This window comes from Monodelphis domestica, chromosome 4 (assembly GCF_027887165.1).
Source record: "Monodelphis domestica isolate mMonDom1 chromosome 4, mMonDom1.pri, whole genome shotgun sequence".
Lineage (NCBI taxonomy): Eukaryota > Metazoa > Chordata > Mammalia > Didelphimorphia > Didelphidae > Monodelphis > Monodelphis domestica.
Genome location: NC_077230.1, coordinates 121,711,785 through 121,737,236, shown reverse-complemented (window position 1 = coordinate 121,737,236; position 25,452 = coordinate 121,711,785). Strand labels below are relative to the sequence as shown.

General features: G+C 38.2%; 1 protein-coding gene and 1 pseudogene across 2 annotated transcripts in view; both read right to left on the bottom strand.

Moving 5' to 3' along the window:
* The window catches only part of MILL-like (MHC class I-like located near the LRC-like), an 85,819-nt gene that overhangs the window by 3,824 nt on the left and 56,543 nt on the right, over positions 1-25,452 (bottom strand). Inside the window, exon 1 of one of the 2 annotated variants that reach the window (XM_007494035.3) lies at positions 16,025-16,170. Within the exon in view, the coding sequence (XP_007494097.1) occupies positions 16,025-16,100 (76 nt within the window). The 5' untranslated portion in view covers positions 16,101-16,170. 2 annotated transcript variants of the gene reach the window in all.
* LOC103093516 (ADP-ribosylation factor 1-like) lies at positions 19,109-22,940 on the bottom strand (annotated as a pseudogene).

Below are 25,452 nucleotides of genomic sequence, written 5' to 3'. Positions count from 1 at the left end.
CATGTATGTTTGTGTATCACTTGAACATACTAATCACTTAAATCACAGGGGGAAAATCCATAATATAAAAAATAACAATTGATTAATAAAATAATTTGCCCAAGAGACTAATAAAACTTATAAATTATTAGGAAGTTTAGACAAAAGAAGGGAAAGGAAAACCAAGTGACCAAAATCAGCAATGAGAAAGAGGACATCTCAACAAATACCTAAAAAATTAAGATAAAAAATTACTGGATTCAGCTACTTGTCCAGAAAACTGTGGAAATAAAATATTAATATTTCCCTAAAAAAACAAAATGCCCAAATTGATCAAATTGAGATAAATAAAGCAATCTCAGAAGAATAAATTAAACAGAATATTAATGAGCACACTCTAGGGCCGGATGGATTCACAACTTACCGTATTAGCCCAAATATAGTGCAACATTTTTCCCCCAACATGTACCTTTGAAAGTCACATTCACGTTATATTTGAGCACTTCCAGATTTGAAACCATAAGTTGTGGGGGCAGCTGGGTAGCTCAGCGAATTGAGAGCCAGACCTAGAGATGGGAGGTCCTAGGTTTAAATTTGGCCTCAGACACTTCCCAGCTGTGTAACCCTGGGCAAGTCACTTGACCCCCATTGCCTAGCCCTTACCACTCTCCAAGGCAGAAGAGTGGTAAGGGCTAGGCAATACACAGTATTGACTCCAGACGGAAGGTAATGGTTTAAAAAAAAAAAGAAAGAAACCATAAGTTCTGTATTGTGCACCTCAGCATACATAAAAAGCATGGCTATCTCCTGGAGCTGATGGGAAATGCCAACCAAAGGCCTGTTTGTTTTGATATTCCATCGAATGTGACCATTAATAATAAAGGCACCAAATCAATGTTGATTAAAACTACTGGAAATGAGAAAAATGGAATGACTGTGATGCTTGCAGTCACAGCTGATGGGTGAAAACTGACACTTTGTGTAATTTTAAGGTATAAAATATTACCTAAGGAAAAGTTACTACCAGGAGTGATCTTTTGTGTACAGGAAAAGGGATGGATGAATGAAGAACAGTGTTGAATGTGATCTGGGATAGGCATCAGGGTTGTGAGGATAATATTAGAAAATAAGTATTGTTTTTGTTAGTTTAGAGATAAGAAGTAAAGTGGCTGCTTGAGAAAAGAACTGGAGTTTGAAGAAGAGCTGAGAGAGCATGTTAATTTCAATAGTCGACAGTTATAACCATTTTTCTGTGTCAATTACTCTCTCTGGCAGTTGGCAGAGACACACATTCAAGGATTCTCTCTCTGAGGGGAAGACCTGAAGGAGCTCAGTGTTTTCCTTTCCCAACTTGGGAAAGACTATTGACTATCTATTGTGGTTTTTATAGATCAGTTTATATCTGAGAAGACCAAAGAAAGATCTGGTCTTTGGTTTGGACTTTGAGTCTGTTAAGAGTCAGAGTCCTACCTTGATTCTTATTGAGACTCAACCAGCTAAACTTTGCTATTTTATAATTTGAAGACAAAATTAAGAATTATAAGGATAATAGTGGTAGTTTTTATTTAGATAGTATGAATTTGGGTTAGTCAGATCAGGGAGGAGTAGTGTAGCCTGTGAAACACAGAATACATGGTTCCTTGTGGAACCAGGGAGTTTATTTGGGTAGATTTAGAATCCCTTAAAATTAGAAATCCTTTTTTAACTTTATATATTTCAATAAATATTTTATTTTTATAATAAGAGTCTCTTTAGTGTCCTTGCACCTGGCCCTGAAGGGAAGTTCAAATTTGAGCTTCACTTCATCACTGAAGATACTTTTGATTACCTCTATCAAAAGTATCTGAACAGTTTGAACCTGATTGGCAAGATAAATATTTTATTTTTATGACTCATCATTTTTTATTTTTACAGGGTGTATTACTGTGTCAGAGAAGAATGCTTGTACTCAATGCATTCAAGGGTCGCCTGACTGAAAATGTGAAGAAGAGAATTGCTGAAATGTGCACGGACCTAGTAGTTATTATTCGAGGAGGAATGATGTCACAATGACAAGTGTTAGATGTAGTCATTTATAAGTCATTTAAAGATCATACGAGGAAAGAATATAATGAGTGGATGGATGTTGGCCAGAAACCATGAATTTACTCCATCAGGAAAATTAAAGGACCCGTCTGTCACTGTATTAGGGAACTGGATCAAAACTGCTTGGGACAAAATCTCCACTTAGTCTATTGTGTTTGGATTTTTAAAATGTTGTCTATCAAACAGTATGGATGATAGTGAAGATGATGTTTTGTGGGAAGAAGAGGGGGACAGAGATGACTCAAATGATGTTTCCACTTCTGGAGATGAGGAAATAGAAGAGGAAAGAGAACATGATTAAATATTGGAAGGTAGTTTCTCACAAGTATCTATAAAAGTAATACATATTTAATAAAAGTGTTGACATGAAAACTTCTTTAACTTGTTTTCAGGACCTTGAAAAAACTTCAAATATAAAGTATCTACATTATTCATGAGTTAAGAGAAGGTTGTCATTATATTGATTGATTGATTGATGTTAGGGCATTGAAGCAAGTATAATTTAATATTAAGGAGTAATAGCACATAAAAAATTAAGAAAGAGTATATCAATAAACATAGGAAGATTTTAAAAAACTGATGGATATAATACTCTTGTTAAAGTCCCATTAGTTATATCCAGGAAAAAGGCCATCTTTAATGTTATAAAATGATATTTGTGTTGTGTGTCTTTTCTTCCTTTTCTATAGTCTACATATTATCTTAATATATATAAGCATTCATTTATCTATCTACACCATAAGTATCTTTGTATGCATACATATCTTAAATGTAAATTGATAGATTAGATGTGCACACACTGCAAGTCTTCTTACAATGTTCTTGGACAAAGCAATTCTGAACATTCTACTCTTATTTGGCATAATTTGACTCTCAAAGTTCACCATTTGTTATCTCATGCAGTTTCTATTTGTCAAAGGTAGTTAAAGCAACAAGAAAAATAAACACAAATAAGGATGTTGCAAACTTATCCTTATTTGTGCATATTATCATTATTTCCCTAAAGCCCCAGGAGAATCATCAACAAAACTCATTGTGATGATTAGCACCGTCAGTAAAGTAAAAGATACAAAATAAGTTCATAACATGATTTAGCATTTCTTTGCACCTCTGACCAAAATAAGAGAAGATAATAGAAGAATTCCATTCAAAATAACCCCAAATTTTCTGATGAGTCTCATAAATTCATGAAAAAGTCTTATATGGCAATGACTGGTCTAAACTGCAAGTCCCAGATTCCCATGCCTCATTCTCCAGGCTCCAAAACTCCCAAGATTGGAGACTCTTCTCTCTGCACCTTTTCTGATGCTTGCAGACTAGTCAAGAAGAGGAAATTCTCCTCTGCTTTATTCTCCTCTCTGAGGAGAACCTGTTTTTGCCATCTTTCCACTTGTCTTTTGTCATTCAGACTAAGTATTTTCACTGAATATGATTAAATTCCTAAATTAATAGTTCCAGGTGATTATTGGATGTCCATGTTAATCTGGGAATTGGATGTTGAAAGGTAGCACAATTGATATTTATCTGATCTATTTCCTGGGTTTTAAATAGCCAAAATTCCCATTCTGGGGGGTGGAGGAGGGGGAGGGTGCTGCTTCCTGATGCTGCTCTTATCAAGCCTGCTCCTTAGGTAGTCGCTTAGTCAAAGTCTTTCATTGGCCCAACACCTGGTTTGTAACACCTGGTTTTCCTCTGTCAGTTTTTGGTTCTCCTTTTTCAATTGACCCATTTCTTCTTGTACATTTTCATTTCTTCTTGCATTACTTTCCTTTCTTTTTGAATCATTTAGACTTGAATTTCCATGTTATACTGTACAGGATGAAAATTCTTAGCTCTAGGATTCAAACTATTCCTTTTTTCTACAGGAGTCTGCACCAAGCAGCTTTTTGGACTTTTAATTAGTCCCAGTGGGTACTTGTTCATGTCTGTGAGAGTATTATAAAAATTAAATTATACCTCTAATAATAAAAATATTATATTTTATGAGGTTTATTAAGGATCATTAGAAATCAAGGAATAAAGAGGATGCAAAATAAAAACCATGTGCCCATGACTGATTACCCCATTTAAAATCCCTGAACTTAGCTTACCACTATACTTGCTGCATCATTTGCAAAGGAAGAGAATGTGGGAGGCATTACTGCCAGTTAAATACCAATTGTGATCTTGCCAACATGGAGACTCAGGAGAGATTATAGGGAACTCGGGGAAATACCAAGGACTTCTAGGGAATGAAGTCTCTATTTATACAGTATTTACATTGTATTTAGGTTTTAAAGATAAGATTGTATTAATAACCATAGTCTGTACCTTTACATAATTGTCTTGTTTAGAGAATTGAGATTTTGTTTCCTTGTTGCTATCAATTTATGCTGATGTTGATGCAAGTTTTTATAACTTTTTCTCTCTGATCAATCCCTAAATCCAATATGCGCCCAAAGAAATTTTCCAGATATGTTTTGATTTGTTCTCTGGTTTTCTCTTGACCAGTTACTATGCTCCCCTTATATGAACTTTCTACATCTTGTGTCATCTCCACTACTATGTTTTTGATCTCCATTTCTTTCTCCTTAACTTTTCTCTGCTTTTTGTTCATGTTTTGTTTTGATCCTTCAATGGAAACTCTCACAGAACCTATAAATTCATTTCCAGATACCACCTTTGTAATCTCTTCTCCCTTTTTGTACTTTTATTTCAATCCTTTTAGTCCCTTAATATTTTTGACACTATTCCAAACCTTTCTCCCATGCCCAATCTTTTGCTCTAATAATTTAGGGTCCTGGCTTCATGTCATATATCCCCATTTTACCATTATATCAGAGTACCATGGTTTAGCTCCAGATTGTATAGCTGACTCCATAGATTTCAGATCTGGTGGTTCTGAATTTTTCAAGGAGCAGTGTGTACAGCAATTGTTGTTGGATCTGTAGTAAGTGTTTTTCCTGATTCCTAGTGCTTTTGCTGTTGCCCTGTTCATATTTTTTTCTTGAGATAACAGTCTTTTACAATGTGGACAACCCAGTTACAAAAAAAATACTTCCTTGTTTCTCTCTGTCCCCTCTGGTTCTGATGAGAGGGCCTAAAGTATGTTTTTATTGTATTTAAACTCTTAATTTCTTGGCAAAGTGGAGTCAAGATGGAGGCCTAGAAGGAGCAGAAGTTCAGACCTCTGAATACCCTTCCTTACCAATCACAAACTGAATGCTCCTAGGGGACTGAAAATCAAACCCAACAACAAGACAGAGCCAAGGATCAAAGGTACACTCCCCCAAAAGCCAGAATTTGAGAGCATTCAAGTTTAAGGGGAAGGCAGAAGGAAGGTCCCAGGACCCCTCCCCCCACCCACCTAGAGCACTGAGACTCCAGCAGCAGTGGGAACCTCTGGGGGGGGGGGGAGAAGAATGGAGTGTAGTCACATGATTAGGAAATAAGATATTGTTGGTGATAGGTGGATAGAGATGAGTGGGTTGAATTTCTTTAAGCAAAAATAAAATCTCAAAGATGACTCATGGGAAGAGAATTTTCTCAAGGAGCTTTGGGTAAGACAGTTGGAGCAATGGACTGACTGTCTGAACAATCCTGAATAAGGAAGGGTGTTCGAGGAGGCTGCTCTGCAAGTTGGGAGAAATTTCTGTTGAATTTATCTCTTGAAATCATCCTAACCCACCAGAGATGAAGGATTGGATTTGAGTGCAATTCCTGTGCTGAGGCCGGTAGGTAGCAAGAGAGAGCTATCTAAATGGAGAAAGTTTGTGAAGATTCTGAAAGCTGCTTTTTTTTTATCTGAGCAACCGGAAAAGAAATCTGACTGATTCCTTTCTGGTTACAAGATAATATTTAGTATAGGATAGAAAGATAGATATTTGAGGATTTAGATAGATAGAGTAGAATAAGCAGGATCATTTTTAGTGATCAAGAAGGCTTCCCATGAGGAAAAGATGGGTTGAAAATTTATATAAAATTTTACTAGTTAATAGGGAAACCCTTAGCAATATCTACTTTCCTTTTACTCTCCTTTTTATACAATTATCTATAGTTATAATAAATAGTTTTATATAACTGGCCTAAGTAGGAGTTTTCTTTTAGCTGCTAGAGTAGCCATTTTCCTCAAGTCTACCTCAAGAGTTTGTCCCCACCAACAACAACTCTTGGTAATACCCATACCAATACCAAGTAATCAATAAAGGTTAAAACCCCTTACAACAATAGTGTTCAATAAATACAAAGATCCCAGCTTTGGGGACAAGAACCCACTATTTGACAAAAACTGCTGGGAGAATTAGAAAACAGTAAAGGAGAAATTAGGTTTAGATCAACAATTCACACCTTAAACCAAAAGAAATTCAAAATGGGTAAATGACTGAAATATAAAGAGGGAATTTATAAACAAATTAGATGAACATAAATAGTATACCTGACAGATCTATGGGAAAGGAAAGCATTTAAGACCAAGTAAGAGTTGGAGAACATTTACAAAATGTAAAATGAACAATTTTGATTATATTAAATTTAATAGGGTTTCTACAAACAAAATCAATACAATCAAAATCAGAAGGGAAGCAACAAATGGGGGGGGGTGGAGAATTTATAACAAAAACCTCTGACAAAGGTCTAATTTCTCAAATTTATAAGGAACTAAGTAAATTGTACAAGAAATCAATCCATTCCCCACTTGACAAATGGTGAAGGGACATGAATGGGCAGTTTTCAGATAAAGAAATCAAAACAATCAATAATAACATGAAAAAGTGTTCTAAATCCCTCCTAATTAGAGAAATTCAAATCAAAACCACTCTGAAATACCACCTCACACCCAGCAGATTGGCCAATATGACAGTAAAGGGAAATAATAAATGTTGAAGGTGGTATGGCAAAATTGAGACACTAATGCATTATACTGGTGGAGTTGCAAATTAATCCAACCATTCTGGAAGGCAATATGGAATTATGCACAAAGGGCTTTAAAAGACTTCCTGCCCTTTGATCCAGCAATATCACTACTAGGTTTGCACCCCCAAAGAAATACTAATGAAAAATATTTGCACAAAAATATTCATAGCTCCAACTTTTTGTGATGTCAAAAAATTGGAAAATGAAGGGATGCCCTTCAATTGGGGAATGGCTGAACAAATTGTGGTATCTGATGGTGATGGAATACTATTGTGCTGTAAGGAATGATGATCTGGAGGATTTCTCTGTGAATTGGGAGAATCTCAATGAACTGAATGCAGAGTAAAATGAGCAGAACCAGGAGAGCATTGTACTCAGAAAGTGAAACATTCTGGAACCATTCAATGTAATGGACTTTACTACCTATAGCAAAGTAATAATCCAGAACATTCCTGAAGGATTTATGAGAAAGAATGCTATCCACATTGAGAGAAATAACTATGGGAGTAGAAATACAAAAGAAAAACATATGACTTATCACTTACCACAGATATATAAGGGTATGTGATTTGGGGTTTAGGCTTTAAAAGATCATTCTATAGCAAAAATGAATAAAATGAAAATAAGTATCAAGTGATAACATTTGTATGACCCAATGGAGTTGCTTGTTTGCTCTGGGAGGGGAGAGAGAAAAGGAGAGGGAAAGAAAATGAATCATGGAAACATGGAAAAATATTTTTTAAAAAAGAAAATTTAGGACTTCCGGGTAATCATGGCTACAATCTAGACACCACACGCTTCCTCTCCCCAGCACCGAACAAAATAGACTACATCAAAGGAGCATAAAAATCACCTTGGGAGGAACAAAAGGACTCCCCAGTACTCCCCAGTACCCCACAGAGGCGAAGGTACGTGGGGTTTGAACATTTCTACACTATAATAAGAAGGAGGTAAAGCTTGCACAGAAACATGAACTGAAGCACCCTTCCCCCCACCCCCAAACCAGAGTGAGCTACTGGAGCGCTCACTGGGACAGTAAGTGAGTGGGGAACGTCTCTGTCTGGGGGGGCACTCCAGGGTCCTTGGGATCTGGGGAATGCCAGGAAAAAACATCTCAGGGCGGTTTCACGGGACAACCTGGCATTGAGCACAGGGGGTCCTGGAGCTGTACTCGGGGAGGCTGCGCTGAGCATCTGGGTGGAGCTAAACACCAGGGCAGTTTGGCTGTGATCAGGGGCCCAGAGATCTAAGAAACCTCAGAGGCTGGGAAGAACTAATCTGAGGCAACCTAAATCCACAGAAAACCTGCCCATATTATCCAGACCCCAGCCCAAAAAGGAAAGGGGAATAAAACCACCAAAGGGATGGCTCACATGGCCCAAAATCAAGCCTCCAGGAAGAAAGGGGAAAAGGTGACTATTGAAAACTTTTATGGTGGAAGTACCCAAGGAAAAGAGGAGAATGAGGAGGAAATCCAAAAAAAAGTCAGAACATGCCTCCCAAAAGGGAAACTATCAACAAGCTCTGGAAGATCTCAAACTGGAACTTATCCAAAATATGGAAACCTGAGAAGAAAAATGGGAGAAAGAGATCAGCAGTCTGACAGATAAGACTGCTCAATTGGAAAAAGAGCTCGAAGCATCCAATAGAAGGGCAGACAAAGCTGAAAAGCAAAACCAGTCCCTAATGACCAGAATTAAGCACCTCGAAGAAAGTGAGATGATAAAACAGCAAGAATCAATAAAGCAAACCCAAAAAATTAATGAATTAGAAGAAAACATAAAATATCTCACTGAGAAGGTCACAGACTTGGAAAACAGAGGGAGAAGAGACAACCTCCGAATTATTGGTCTCCCAGAAAAACCAGAGATAAACAATAAACTCGATATTATTCTACAGGAGATTATAAAAGAAAATTGCCCACACGTTCTGGAGCAAGAGGGCAAAATAGAAATAGAAAGGGTTCATAGAACACCCTCTATACTAAATCCCCAAAAGACAACCCCTAGGAATGTAATTGCCAAATTCAAGAGCTTCCAAGAAAAGGAGAAAATCCTACACGAAGCCAAGAAGAGGAGCTTCAGATATAAGGGGGCTCCCATAAGGATCACACACGACTTAGCGGCTAACACACTAAGAGATTGCAAAGCATGGAACACGATATTTAGAAAGGCAAGAGAACTGGGTTTCCAACCAAGAATCAACTACCCAGAAAAACTGACTATATACTTCCAGGGGAAAGTATGGGCATTCAACAAAATAGAAGATTTCCAAGCATTTGCTAAGAAAAGACCAGAGCTCTGTGGAAAGTTCGATATCCAAGCACAGAAAGCAAGAGAAACATGAAAAGGTAAATATGAAAGAAAGGGAAAAGGAGATAAATGTTATCTTTTTCTTTAAGTCAAACTCTCTTCTATAAGGACTACATTTACATCAAATTATATATATTAATATGTGGGGGAAATATTTTGTGTAACTCTCAAAAATTGTATGCATCATAAGAGTAGTTAGAAGAAACATGCATAGGGAAAGATTGGGGCATTAAGAAGATTTGGGGGAAGTGGGGGCAAAGAAAAGAAAAGGGAGGGGGAGAACCTTCAATAACACTAAGATTTACTTCAAGAAATGGGGGGGGGGGACTTAATAGAATAATCTTTCCCATATAAAGATACACATGGGAAGGGGAGGGGAAGAACTCTCATATGAGAAGGAGAGGAAGAGAGCATGAAGTGGAATTACTTAAACCTTACTCTCAGTGAAATCAAATCTGAGAGGGAAGAACATCTAGATCCAGTGGGATCCTGAATTCTATCTTATCCATTAGGGCAAGAAAGAAAGGAAAATTAAGGAGGGGGAAGGGGGAGGGAATATAAAAAGGGAGGGAAAGGGGGGGAGGGGAAGGGAGCATAAAAAGGGCGGGGCTAGAAAGGGAAGCATCTCAAGGGAGGGGACTAGGGGGACTGACCTAAAGTAAATCACTGGTTCAAAAGGAGATAGCTAAAGAAGAAAGGTCAGAACTAGGGGAAGATATCAAAATGCCAGCGAATCCACAAATGACAATCATAACTTTGAACGTGAATGGGATGAACTCACCCATAAAACATAGACAAATAGCAGATTGGATTAGAACCCAAAACCCTATCATTTGTTGTCTTCAAGAAACACATATGAGGCGGGTTGACACTCACAAGGTTAGAATTACAGGTTGGAGTAAGACCTTTTGGGCCTCAACTGATAGAAAGAAGGCAGGAGTTGCAATCATGATATCTGACAAAGCCAAAGGACAAATAGACCTGATCAAAAGGGATAGGGAAGGTAAATATACTCTGCTAAAAGGGAGTATAGACAATGAGGAAATATCACTAATCAACACGTATGCACCAAATGGTATAGCATCTAAAATTTTAATAGAGAAACTAGGAGAATTGAAGGAGGAAATAGACAGTAAAACCATATTAGTGGGAGACTTGAATCAACCACTATCAAATTTAGATAAATCAAACCAAAAAATAGACAAGAAAGAGGTAAAAGAGGTGAATGAAATCTTAGAAAAATTAGAGTTAATAGACATATGGAGAAAAATAAATAGGGACAAAAAGGAATACACCTTCTTTTCAGCACCACATGGTACATTCACAAAAATAGATCATACACTAGGTCACAGAAACATGTCACTCAAATGCAGAAAAGCAGAAATAATAAATGCAGCCTTTTCAGATCACAAGGCAATAAAAATATTGATCAGTAAGGGTACATGGAGAAGCAAATTAAAAATCAATTGGAAATTAAATAATATGATACTCCAAAATCGGATAGTTAGAGAAGAAATCATAGAAACAATTAATAATTTCGTTGAAGAAAATGACAACAGCGAGACATCCTTTCAAACCTTATGGGATGCAGCCAAGGTAGTACTTAGAGGAAAATTCATATCCCTGAGTGCATATATTAACAAATTAGGGAGGACAGAGATCAAGGAATTGGAAATGCAAATCAAAAAACTTGAGAACGAACAAATTAAAAAACCCCAGAAGAAAACCAAACTAGAGATCCTAAAAATTAAAGGATAAATCAATAAAATCAAAAGTGACAGGACTATTGAGCTAATAAACAAGACTAGAAGCTGGTACTTTGAAAAAACAGACAAAATAGACAAAGTACTGGTCAATCTAATTAAAAACAGGAAAGAAGAAAGGCAAATTAACAGCATCAAGGATGAAAAGGGGGATCTTACCTCCAATGAAGAGGAAATTAAGGCAATCATTAAAAACTACTTTGCCCAACTACATGGCAATAAATATACCAACCTAGATGATATGGATGAATATTTACAAAAATATAAATTGCCTAGACTAACAGAAGAAGAAATAGATTTCTTAAATAATCCCATATCAGAAAAAGAAATCCAACAGACCATCAAAGAACTTCCTAAGAAAAAATCCCCAGGGCCTGACGGATTCACCAGTGAATTCTAGCAAACATTCAGAGAACAGTTAATCCCAATACTATACAAACTATTTGACATAATAAGCAAAGAGGGAGTTCTACCAAACTCCTTTTATGACACAAACATGGTACTAATTCCAAAGCCAGGCAGGCCAAAAACAGAGAAAGAAAATTATAGACCAATCTCCCTAATGAATATAGATGCAAAAATCTTAAATAGGATACTAGCAAAAAGACTCCAGCAAGTGATCAGAAGGATCATTCACCATGATCAAGTAGGATTCATACCAGGGATGCAGGGCTGGTTCAATATTAGGAAAACTATCCACATAATTGACCATATCAACAAGCAAACCAACAAGAACCACATGATTATCTCAATAGATGCAGAAAAAGCCTTTGATAAAATACAACACCCATTCCTACTAAAAACACTAGAAAGCATAGGAATAGAAGGGTTGTTCCTAAAAATAATAAACAGTATATATCTAAAACCATCAACTAATATCATCTGCAATGGGGATAAACTAAATCCATTCCCATTAAGATCAGGAGTGAAACAAGGATACCCATTATCACCTCTATTATTTGACATTGTATTAGAAACACTAGCAGTAGCAATTAGAGAAGAAAAAGAAATTGAAGGCATTAAAATAGGCAAGGAGGAGACCAAATTATCACTCTTTGCAGATGACATGATGGTCTACTTAAAGAATCCTAGAGATTCAACCAAAAAGCTAATTGAAATAATCAACAACTTTAGCAAAGTTGCAGGATACAAAATAAACCCACATAAGTCATCAGCATTTCTATATAATTCCAACACAGCTCAGTAGCAAGAACTAGAAAGAGAAATCCCATTCAAAATCACCTTAGACAAAATAAAATACTTAGGAATCTATCTCCCGAGACAAACACAGGAACTATATGAACACAACTACAAAACGCTTTCCACACAACTAAAACTAGACTTGAACAATTGGAAGAACATTAACTGCTCATGGGTAGGATGAGCCAATAAAATAAAAATGACCATCTTACCCAAACTCATCTATCTATTTAGTGCCATACCCATGGAACTTCCAAAAAAATTTTTTACTGATTTAGAAAAAACCATAACAAAGATCATTTGGAAGAACAAAAGATCAAGGAAATCCAGGGAAATAATGAACAAAAAAATACAAAGGAAGGGGGCCTTGCAGTCCCAGATCTCAGACTATATTATAAAGCAGTGGTCATCAAAACAATTTGGTACTGGCTAAGAGACAGAAAGGAGGATCAGTGGAACAGACTGGGGGCAAGTGACCTCAGCAAGACAGTATATGACAAACCCAAAGATCCCAGCTTTGGGGGAAAAAATCCACTATTTCATAAAAACTGCTGGGAAAATTGGAGGACAGTGTGGGAAAGATTAGGTTTAGATCAACACCTCACACCCTACACCAAGATAAATTCAAAATGGGTGAATGACTTGAATATAAAGAAGGAAACTATAAGAAAATTAGGCGAACACAGAATAGCATACATGTCAGACCTTTGGGAAGGGAAAGACTTCAAAACCAAGCAAGAATTAGAAAGAGTTACAAAATGCAAAATAAATAATCTGGAATACATCAATTTAAAAAGTTTTTGTACAAACAAAACCAATGTAACCAAAATCAGAAGGGTAGCAACAAATTGGGAAACAATCATGCCTGCTGCTTTAGATCCCACCTTGCAGCAGCTCTGAGCCAGATTACAGGAATGAAGAACTCTTGCCTAATTGGAAAGTGCCAGCATTCCAGACTTCAAAAAATACATTAATTAATTAACAACATACCTGAAGAGGCTTCTTCTGTTTTATATATTATGTGAAGAATCTAGATCTTATAATGGTTTGCACAAGTTCCCTAGAGAAAAAATTGCTCTGTGTATATCTCTTGGAAAAATAAGACAATAGTATTTCTCCTTTGCAATAGCAGTTATAACAGATGTGAAAATAAATGTACTGACTCTAATATGATTATTCAAAAGAGCATGAATGCATTTCAAATGTTAAGTATTGCTACTCTAATTAAACTATTTCATATTGACCTTTTTATCATAATTACTCCCCATCGAGCACTAAAAAGTTGAACCATTATACTTTATATCTATAATGCTATAGATATAGATTATGAAATTTTCCCCACAAACTCACTGCAGGAAATAACTCTTTTGAGTCATTCACTTCATTTTATATTTAAAAGTTATGGGATATCATTCTGCCATTATATTCTAATTAAAATTGTGCATAATGCTTTGGAAAAAATGGGTCTTTGATAGGAAAAAACTGGGATAACTGATTCCTTTGGCTTTCAAAGCTAAAATATATCATATACTAAATCAACTCTAATATTGCTTCTTGTGTTTTACTATCACAGATTAAATTACAGCTTTTATGAATGATTAAATTTTAGTACATTTAAAAAAAATAAAGTGGCTGAAAGTGGAATTAATCATGGTTGCCTTCAGCTGAGAAGACAAGAAAGGCCCCTAAGTTCAGACCAAAAACATCTACCCAAGTCATTTAATTTCTCTGTGCTCCAGGTTCTTCAGCTTTCCCTCCCCAGAAAAAGAACAGCTTTACTAGATCACAAAGCTTGTTCTCTGGAGAATGGATGTCAAGCCTCTGCTGAAGAGATGGAAAGAATGGGCAGAAGTATATACAAAGTCCACCTTCTATCCAATGACCATACTACTTCCTATGCTGTTACCTCCCAATGAAGGTGAGGAAGTGTGGGGGTGGGGTGGGGGTGGAGGGAATTATGTAAAAAAAATAGAATTAAGCTTGGTTCAGTTCAATTGAGAGGAGAGAAAAAAATCCCTATGCTCATCAAACCAGATATCCCTATCTAATCAACAAACTATGTGGTCTCATTTCTCAAATATACAGGGAATTGAGCCACAGTAATAACAATAAAGACCATTTCCCAACTGATAAATGGTCAAGAGGATATAAATGGGCAATTTTCAGAGGAACAAATCAAAGCTGTCAATAGTCATATAAAAAAAAAAGTTCTAAATCACTAAAGAATTGAAGAAATGCAAATTTTCCCTCTAGTGACAGCTTATCCCTGGCCACCTTCTTCAGTTCCCATACACTCTTATGCCCATGCTCTCTTTCCATGCAGCCTTAGCCAGCATCTCGTCAAAAGGAGGAGCCACTACCAATTCCAGCCCTTCCTTCTCTTAACACCTAACTCCTCAGGAGCCTTTTCCTGCTATGGCTTGCACTCCCTGGTGCCAGCCCCCAAGTCCCTAAACTAAACCACCTCCCTGATCTCCTCTCAAATTGACTATACTATCTTGTATTTCATTATTTGCATGGGTATATGTATTTATTAATTTTATATTTCTGTGTTTTATATACATGTACATTTAAATACTTATTAACTCTTCCATTAGAATGTAAGTTCATTGTAAACAGGAATTTATTTTGAAATTTTTTGTATTTGTGTCCCTAGCATCTAATATGTGCTGTTGTGGAATAAAATTAAAATTTAATCGAACTTCTCTAATTAGAAACTCTAAGTAAAGGCTTCGAGTTGGATATAGCTAGCATTTATATAGTGATTTCCGGTTTTCAAAAAGCATTTTCAAATATCTCATTTTATCCTCACATCCCACCCTGTGGAGTAGAGTCTATGATCATCCTCTTCATTTTACCGATGGGGAAACTAAGGAAGACAAGTTAAGTGTCTTTCCCAGGGTCACAGAGCCACCAATTCTGTGACTAGGGTCTTGAATTCACTTCTTTCTGACTCAAGGTCTGGCCTTCCATCTCCTGTGCCAACTAGCCTACCAGATCCATAGTCAGCATTTATTAAACAGTTGCTAGGCGACCAGCACTGTGCCAAGCCCTGCGGTAAGTAGCTTTGCTTCATCTTTCCTGCCCAGAGACCCTTCCCCTCCCCATTTCCTCTGAGGGCTCTGACTAGGCTCAAGTGCAGCCAGTACAAAGCTTAGTACTTCTCCCAGGGATAGCTCCCCACCACCACAACAAAAAAAGAAAAGAGGAAGCTCTACAAGTTTTCGCAGCAACCTTCTCTTCTTCCCCTCTCCTAATCTTTCTCAAGGTCAGCTACAAGCCCAAAGCCTCAATGGACCACACCCATTAAAAACTTATCTTTCCCCTTAAACTAAGTGGTTTAGTTGAATTTGTGGTACTTCTCCGATACCCCAGCTGACATCCCCACCCCAGCTCCAGCATGCCCGGGATAGGAGCAATTCAGCAAAAGGTCGGAAGGAGGAAAGGAAAGCGAGTAAAAAACAAAAACAAGAATTAAAAGGTGAAATATAAAAGGAGATGAGTGAGGGTTCGAGACGGCTTTCCCCACCCCCACCCCCCTACTTTGTGTTGAAGTCAGAAAGAAGAAGGGGGGAAACACAAACCCAAGTCTACGGACAGCGGTGGGAGACAGTAGTGAGACTAAGAAAGAAGGAAGCTTAGCATTAGGACTGAGGTGGGCAAATAAACACACTCCTGCGCCACAGGAGAAAGACTGCAGCGTCCAGCGGGGGCTTGGGGGAGGGGAGTGGGAGTTGGAGGAAAACAGCGGAAGGGGTCTGAAATCTGAACGGAAAGGATTGCGGGATGACTCACGATCGCTAGCAAAAAGCGGCCTGCTGAAGATGAAGATAAAAAGTACGAAATAAGTCCGCTTTCCTTCCGATGCCATCTTTTAACTCCTAGGCAGCCCCTACTTGTTTTTTACTGAACCAGGGACCGGTGGAGAGGAGCTCTATGACTTAACAGAGCTCTCCAATTCTCTCTCTCTCCAGCCCCCGCCCCGCCCCGCCCCCGCCCCCGCCCGCCTCAATCCACTGAGTGACAGTCCCTTGGCTCACTCTCTTTTCCATGGGAAAGACAAAGATCATGAGGAATTTCCCGAGATATAGTAGCTTATCCGTAAACTTTTGAAGTCTGAATCGGTTCAAGGTGCTCCGCCGCACTTGCTACCGCCATTACCCTCAATTTGAGCTAGCACGTTTGCTTTTCACTAGGACCTCTTCCCATGCTGCAACTTCTTGCAGCCACAATTGAGAACTGGGTGAAAGAAGGTACCTCAAGCCCTCATGCCACAGATGCTTGTCCCCCCTGAACACATCCATACATCTCAACACCTCAATGATTCTTCCCTCTCCTCCAGGGATTGCTAAAGGGGTTAGGTGTAAAATTGGAACTGAGCATGGTTAGTTATCGATCGATTACGGAATTATTGTGTATTATGGAACTATCATCCTCCCTCGTGAGAAGGGGGAAGAGTGCTCAGGTATCTTAGGTTCAGAAAATCAACAAAGCAATCATTACATGTGCTACATTTAATAGGGCACAGAGATTTTGCAAATATTTTAAAAGTAGAAACAAATAATACTTTAATTCCGTTTTATACACTATAACCAATAAAAATAGTCATTGGTTCATGGACATGACACACACCCTAATGGAGAATTAATTGAAATTCTACATAATGAATTAAAGAACAAATATTGAGGTAATTTAAGGCTGTTTAAAAAAGATAATGATAATAATGACGAAATAACATGAAAATCCCTGAGGCAAAGCTAAAGTATGCCTGGGAGGAAACATATACTTAAAATATTCATAAACAAAATAAAAGTAGAAGAGTAAGGAACTGAATATACATTTTCAAAAACAGTAAATGAACCCTGGGAAATCATGGCAAAACCAGAAGAATAATCAGAATATATTATGCACAATTCCATCCTGACAAAGCTCACAACACAAAAGAAAAGAGGTATGCCTTCAAAAATATTTAAAAAAACTCAAACCTACAGACCAGATAGAGATTTTTTAAAAACCCAGCATCAGCTAAGGAAATACATCTGTCAAGGAGCTACTAAATAAAATGGATTCCCAAGAGACGTTTATCATACTTTTAAAAAACATTTAGTATTTATACTTTACAAATTATCCTAAAACTCTGAGAAAGAAAACACCTGAAGGGAATATTTTATGAAATAAATATTGTCCTGTTACCTAAACCAGGGAAAGAAAAATATAGAATGAAAACTAGAAACCAATATTATTAATGAAATTAACTAAAAAATATTAAACAAAATCCAAGAAATCATTCATAATGACCAAATGGTATTTATGCCAGAGATGCAAAGATGGTTTAATATTAGGAAAATAATGAATAAAATCACATTTAAAACCAAAACATCCAAAAATCATATGATCATCTATCTCAATATCATATGATCATCTCAATAGATACAGAAAAGTCTTTTGACAACATAAAACTCTTTAATGTTAAAAAAAAAAAAACCACTACACTGAATAGGCATAGAGGCATATTTATTTTATAGCATAAAAAGCATCTATCTACATTCAAAAGTAAATACTATATGCAATAAGAATACACTAGAAACTTTTTGAATAAATATGTACATGAAGCAAGGATGCCCACTCCCACATTATTGTATGATAGTTCTAGAACTTCTAGTAACAACAGTAAAAGAAAAGGGAAAGAAGTTAAAGAGCTCAATGCAAGCAAAGAAGGTATAAAACTGCCTCTGCTAATGATCACAAAGAAATAATTGAAAAGGGCAAAGGACCTACATATCCAAAAATATTTCTAGCAGCTCTTTGTAGTGGCAAAGAATTAGAAATTGAGGGGATGTCCACCAATTTGGGAATGGCTGTACAAATTATGGTATATTATGGTGATTAAGTACTATCATGATGATGAATAGATGAATAAGATGATAAATAGATGAATAAGAAATGATGAATAGGATGATTTCAGAAAAAGATGGAAAGACCTACATGAACTGATGCATAGTGAAATAAGCAAAACCAGGAGTATATTGTACACAGTAACAACAATATTTTATGATGATCAACTGAGACTTAGCTAGCTATTCTCAGCAATACAATGATCCAGAACAATTCTGAAAGACTTATGACAGAAGAATGCTATCCACCTCCAGAGAAAGAAGCAGTGGAGTTAGAAAGCAAGTCAAAGCATATGTGATTTTTCACTTTATTTGTGTTTTTATTTGAGGGTTTTGGTTTCATAAGAATATTCTCTTACAACAATGACCAATATGGAGCATGTTTTACATAGGGGAGAAGGGAGGGAGGGGGATGATTTAGGTCTCGTAAGTTTGGAAAATATATGCTGAAAAGTATTACATGTAATTGGGGAAATAAAATAAACCAAAAAAGGGGGACTGAGCATGGAGTTGGAGGAAGGGGTGAGGGAGAGGGAAGGTAGTTACAAAACTTTGGATAGGAGGATTTACCTCTACTTCCTCAGATGTGATTGAGATATTTGGGTAAAAAAAAAAAAAGACTTAAGTCATCATGCTCTGCCCCCGAGCCTTGTCATTCCTTAACTACTAAGCTCAGCTCTCACACAGAGCAAACTGAATGGGAGGCAGATCTTCTCTGGTCCCAGCCTAGCTTGTTCAAGAAACCTTGACTCTGTTTTCCCATTTCCCCAGGCTGTGATGTCTTGGAAAGAACAAAGTACACTTCATAACTATGACCAGATCTGTCAGATCTAGCAAATTAAGCATTTTCTGAATAGTAGTCAGAACTCCCCCCATATTAGGAATAAAAAAAAAAAACATGAAAAATGAGACTAATATTCAGGTAGATCCAGGGTCTTGTAGTAGAAAAGTCACTGAGCAGACTCAGGAAACTTGGGTTCTAGACCTAATCATGCCACAAGTTAACAGTCTGATCTTGGAACATTGGCCTAATGCCACTTAGTCTCAATTCCTGAAGATGTATAATGAGAGGGCTGGGAGATATGATTTCTTTTCTTTTCTTTTTTATTCTAAGAGCTTTAATTACAGTGCTTGTTTGTCAAAATGAAAACTGCAAACAAGGATACAAAACAGTTGATTACGAATTGTGTACTGAAAGCAGTAAGAGTTTCCACAACACCAAACAAACCAGTTCTGAGTCCCCCCCCTCCAATAAAGTTTAACAGCTCCAGCTTCTTCAGTGTTAATCAAAATACAAAAGGAAAAAGAAAAAAAAAAAGTAAATATTTTTCCCCCATGGTAAATCTGACCCTTGTAATAATATGAGGGGTAGTAAAGGACATTTCACACATATACAGATAGGGGGATCATTCCAAAATGGGACCGAATGGGACTAGAATGGAATGACTCCCCAAGCTCTCATGCTCAATTTATTTTCTTTCGAAACCTAGACATCATAGAGAAATACCTGGTGTTCTTGGCGGTGTCTTTGAAATATCTCTAACCAAGCTTTGGGGTTGTGCTTACTGTGGAGAGCTGTCTGGGGTGGTTTCAAACAGAAGCACACACACTCCAAACCAAATTTAAATTTAACCAAAATTAAAAGGCTGTTTTTTTTTTCTTCTCCAAATACGTTCAAAAACTCTTCTCGATGATTATAACCAGCCGTCATCATTGTGTCCTTCCTAAGAGTTATTCTAGTGGGATGGAGAACTAATCAGCCTGACCTGAACTGCAAAAGGCGGGAGGAGGGATAAACAGTCTATGATTGAAGATCTAATGCTCTCAATGTGCAGCCTGCTCCAAACCACAACCTCAAACCTTTTTTTTCCCTAATAAGTATCCACGTGAGCACAAACACAAGCACAAACTCTATGAAATACATAAAAATCCAAAGACATGGCATTACATGGAGCTCTATTTTAACCATGTAAAAATGATCACTTGTTTGCTTTGTATCGTTTCTCAAGTTTCAGAAGAGAAATAGACAATTACAATGGTCTGGTAAAAGTTGTTACTGCAAAACCTACACTAAGCGTATTTCTCCGTTTTGTGTGTTCTAGTGTTTTTACTTGTCTTTTTAAAAATTTTTTTACTATTTAAAAAAACACACTGAGTTCAGGTTAAAAAGCGACCACCAAAATGGATCTCCACACATCTCACAGGCCAGTAGGTCGCATTCGGCTCGGCTGCTGCACGTTAAACCCCAGCAACCCAAGTGCCAGTGTGCTTAAATCCCTTCCCAATACTAAACGGGGAGTTGATTTTTTTTACAATAAAAAGAAGCTGAGTAATATTGCATAGGAGTGCCAGAAACTGCCCCACTGGAAACACAAACTGTTTATATTAAAAAGCAACCTGTTTTCAGGCCTGCATTTGCCACATTTACAGTATGGTGCAATACGTACTGTGACAAGAGGTAGGAAAAAAAAAACAGCTTCCTGCACTGAATACCACAAAGTAGCACATTTTACCACATGGAGTAAAGCGAAGCCCGAACAGGAGGACATAAGAGGGAGAGAAGAGGGAGGAGGAACTTTTGTTGTTTCATTTCTGGTTTCGGAGCTGATTGGACAACCAGCCCAGTCCTTCATAGAGCCCATCCCCACTAGTGGCACAGGTGGCTTGGATGTACCAGTTCCTGTGACGGAGAGAACGCAGTCCGCGTTTATCTGTGATTTCAGCTGCATTCATGGCATTGGGAAGATCGCGTTTGTTAGCAAAAACTAAGAAGACGGCATCTCTGAGCTCATCCTCTGCCAACATTCTCATCAGTTCTTCCCGAGCCTCATTCACTCGCTCTCTGTCCTGGCTGTCAGCCACAAAAATCAGTCCTTGTGTATTCTGGCAGTGATGGCGCTGTAAGGGTCCGATTTTGTCCTGGCCACCTCCATCCATCCCACAGCGTGAAGCCAATGTTTTTGTATTCTACAGTTTCTACGTAGAAACCTGTCGTGGGAATAGCAGTTACTATCTCACCAGCTTCAGTTTGTACAAAATAGTTGTCTTTGCTGCAGCATCCAGACCAACCATTAGAATCCTCATTTCTTTTTGGCCAAAGAGCCCCTTGAAGAGGTTAGCAAATATATTCCCCACGTTCCAAGTGTGATGTGTTGAGCGTTGGCAAAAGAAACCTCCCCGCTCCGGAGCCTCGGGCTTCCCGGCTCCTCACCCGTGAGCGCCTGCCGCTCCTTCTGTTTTTCCGCTCTCCAGGAGTTGGTTTCGCTCCCAAAAGTTGGCGACTCCCGACCGCTGCCACGTCAGTGCCAGGGAAGGCCGTGGAGGGTGCGGGAGTCTGGAAGATATGATTCCTGAGACCTCTTACAGTTAGGATAACCATTGACCAGGAAATTGCCTAACAAGGCCCTTTCCACCTGGTAGTGCCAAAGCAGACGCTACCTCCACATCATTTCTGAGAACACCTTCAGTCTTGTACTCTTAGACTCATGGAAAGTTGGACAGGTGTTATAGTGAGCCCAAACAAAGCAGATTAGAGGCAGTGAGCTAAGGAATTCCTTAAACTTGATTTCCTGGGCCCTCAGGGTCTGTGGATATATATTGGGGGTATCGGAAGGTCTGTGAAAATTAGATGAAGAAATAAACTATTTATTTTCACTAACCTTTGATTTTCTTGGTAATTCTTTACATCTAATTATATTAGTTTATATATTTAATTTTTTTTCTGAAAAAAAAAAAAAGGTCTGTATGGACTTCACTAGACTGCCAACAGCATCTGTGGCACACAAAAAGTGAGGAAGCACTGCTAAAAACTATCTTTTCAACATACTGAAATGATATTACATCCTCTGCTACCTACAGTGATACATATCAGTGAACAAGTGGAGAAAGAGGGGATCTGAAAGATGGGCTAGAACCGACATATCCACACTGGCTGTAGCATATCACATTAAAATGCACTTCCTACATGATTTTAATGTGTCATTATAGTAATAATAACAGCAGCATGTGTGGTTTTCCAAGTCCTCTGGCAGTCGCTGTACTACCTTGTATTTTACTACTTTGTGTAGCTATATGTGTTTATTCACTTCATATTTATCTTTTATGTACATATTATCTCGTTAGAATACAAGCTCAATGTAAATAGAAATGTTTTAAATTCTTTCTATTTATACCGCCGGCTCTTAATATGTGCTACTGGTGGAATGACTGAGACAATCGAATTTCTCTAGTCAGAAACGAAGTAAAGGCTATGAAATGGCTATCGCTGGCATTTAGAAAGTAGTTTAAGGTTTGCAAAGCACTTTCGAAATATTTCATTTTATGCTCACAACGACCTTGTGGCGTAGATTATATTATCACCATCTCGGTTTTACAGGTGGGAAAACGAAGGAAGACAAAGGGTAAGCGACTTGCTCAGGGTCACTGAGCCACGAATTATGTATGGTCTCGAACGCAGGGCTTCCGAACTCGTCTGATCCTCTGCCCTACTGTCAGTCAGTCAGTCAGTCAGCATTTATTAAGCATCTGCTCTGTGCACCGCATAAAGCACCTTTGCTCCTTCTTCCCTGCCCAGAGATTTCCCCTCCACCTATGCGCTGGGATTCCGACTCCACTCAGGTGGAACCCGTGCAGAGTCTGGCCCTCCAACCCAGAACAATTCGCCAGAGCTTCGCAGTGGCAGAAGCAACAGGACTCCCCAGAGGAGGAAGCTTGAACTGCCACAGGCAGCTACCGGCTCTTCCAGCAACCTTCTCCCACTCCCCAAGTTCAGCGTGGTCCAGCGAGCCCCAGCGCCGGCGTCGGGCCAGGTTGCCCATCCTCAATAAAGAATGTCCGTAGGTGAATTTGTGCCGCTCCTCAGGAACCCCAGCTGCGAGTCGCCAGCAGGACGCTTGCCTTCCCCTAGCGATTCTCCTAACGTATTGATCAGCTCTAGTAGGGCCAATTCAGTAGAGGGGGCAGGGGGGAGAAGAATGGAGCAAAGGAAGGAGGGAAGGAAAGACAGAAGAAAACAGAAAAGAAATTAAATGGTGAAATGTAAACGAGGGGAACAATGTATTAGGGAGCGAGCGAGGGTTCCTGGAGGCTGTTTTCCCTCTACTCTATTCCCCACCCACCCCCACCCCCAAACGAGGAAGGAACGGGGCAAGGTTTAAGGAGGAAAAGAAAAATGGATGCACTCATGGGCGTCCGTACACATGTACTTGAAGAAGGGATTAAACAAGTACAAATCCACTCACTCCTGGGCGCTGGCATCACTTTCCTAACGGCGAAGGGAATTGGGGACAGGGAAGGGGTGCAGAAGGGAAGGCGGGGAGTGCGATGGCGGAGTGGGAGGAAGACCAGATATTGGGGGAAGGATCCGAGTCTTCGCCAGGGTTGCGAGAAAGAGGATTAGAAGAAGACCATAGGCACATTCCGAAGGGCAGTGAGTATGAGATGATGAAGAGTAGAGAATACCCCGGGTTTCTTTCTGATACCATCTTTTCTTGCCCCAAAGCACTCAAATTCAACTCCACTGCTTGTCTGGCTCTCAGGACAATGAATAGGTGGCTGGCAACAACTGATTCTCTCTTGGGGTTATTTGTTGTTGGTACTTAGTTTCTGAAGAGATGACGTCCAGATGACTCCCAGTCAAAAAGCATGACTTGGATTTAAGTGAGGCAGCATGACACAATGTTGTCAGCCTCACTCTCTCTTCCAGAGACATTGAAGTCCAGTGGCAAGACGAAGGTCAGGAAGACTGGAGATGCTTGGAATGCAGTGGTCTTTGGCATCTTTGTTGGCTGAGCAAGCTTTAAGTGTTCCACAACTGGGCTTCAATTCCTTTCATGGCCCTTAAAACAAACTGTTCCGGGGAGGGGGTAACGGGAGAGGTAGTTACTCTGATTTTGATTTAGTAGTCTGCTGTGACCATCTCCCATGCTTCTTGGCACAAAGTGTGAGAATTGGGTGGGTGGGTGGCACCAAAAGTGGATGGGCTGCCCTGAAAGGGCTTGGCAAGCTTTCCTGACAGAGATGGTAGCCCTTCCTGAACACCCCACACTCTCCAATATCTCAGTAATTCTGCAATATCTCCACTCAGGATTACTGAAAGGGTCATGTATAGAACTGTAACTGGGCATGGTTAGTGACCCGCCTATTATGGAATTATCTTCCCACCTGTAGAAAAAAAGAGGGCTCTGATAATTTCTGAAGTGTAAAAAAGGAACAAAGTAATCAATTTTTACAGGTAATAATAGGGCCCAAACAAATGTAAAAAGACAGAAAAAATATATTAATTCATCCTTTATAGATGATAACCAATAAAAATGGTAATCAGCTCATAGGCCAATAATACAAGATAAAGACTCATATGGATACTTAATGAAATCCTAAATGAGTGGATCAAAGAATGGATCACAGAAACAATTAAAGAACTATGTAAAAGAAAACTATGTGAAAAAAATAATAATGTTGAAACAACATATTCAAATTTCTATGGTGCAGCTAAAGCAGGCCTAGGGGAAAATTATATCTTCACAAACATACATGAACAAAATAGAAGTAGAAGATTGATGAACTAAATATATTTTTAATTAACCAAGAATATGAACAAAAGAAGATATTTAAAATTGAAGAAATAGATGAATTGGGATAAACATTAAAGAAATAATAAAACTAAAAAAATGCTCTTTAAGACTAATAAAATTGCTAAAACCTTAGCTAATCCAATAAAAAATGAGGAAGTAGAAAATCAAACCAATAAAACAACAAATGAACACTGGGAAATCACAGCAAAACCAGAAGAAATCAAAAGAATGATCAGAATGTATTATGCATAGTCCCATCCTAACAAAGCTCACAACACAAAAGAAATAGAGGTATGCCTTCAAAAATATTAAAATCCCATACAATCAGATGACCAGATAGTGACCTTAACCCAATATCAGCAAAAGAAATATATCTAACTGTCAAGGAGCCACCAAAGACATAAACTCCAAGTCCTGAAGGATTCACAGGAGACTGTTATCATACTTTTAAAAAACAATTAGTATTTATACTTCACAAAGTATTTGAAAAATCTGAGAAAGAAAGCGCCTGAAGAGAATTCTTTTATGAGATAAATATTGTCTAAATATCTAAAACCAGGGAAAGATAAAACATAGAATGAAAGCTAGAAGCCAATGTCATAAAGAAATTAACTAAAAAAAAAATAAACAAAGTCCAAGAAATCATACATAATAGTCAAATGAGATTTATCCCAGGGACAAAAAGATGATTCAACAATAGGAAAACAATAAATATGATAATATTAAAAACCAAAGCATTCAGAGTCTCATGAACATC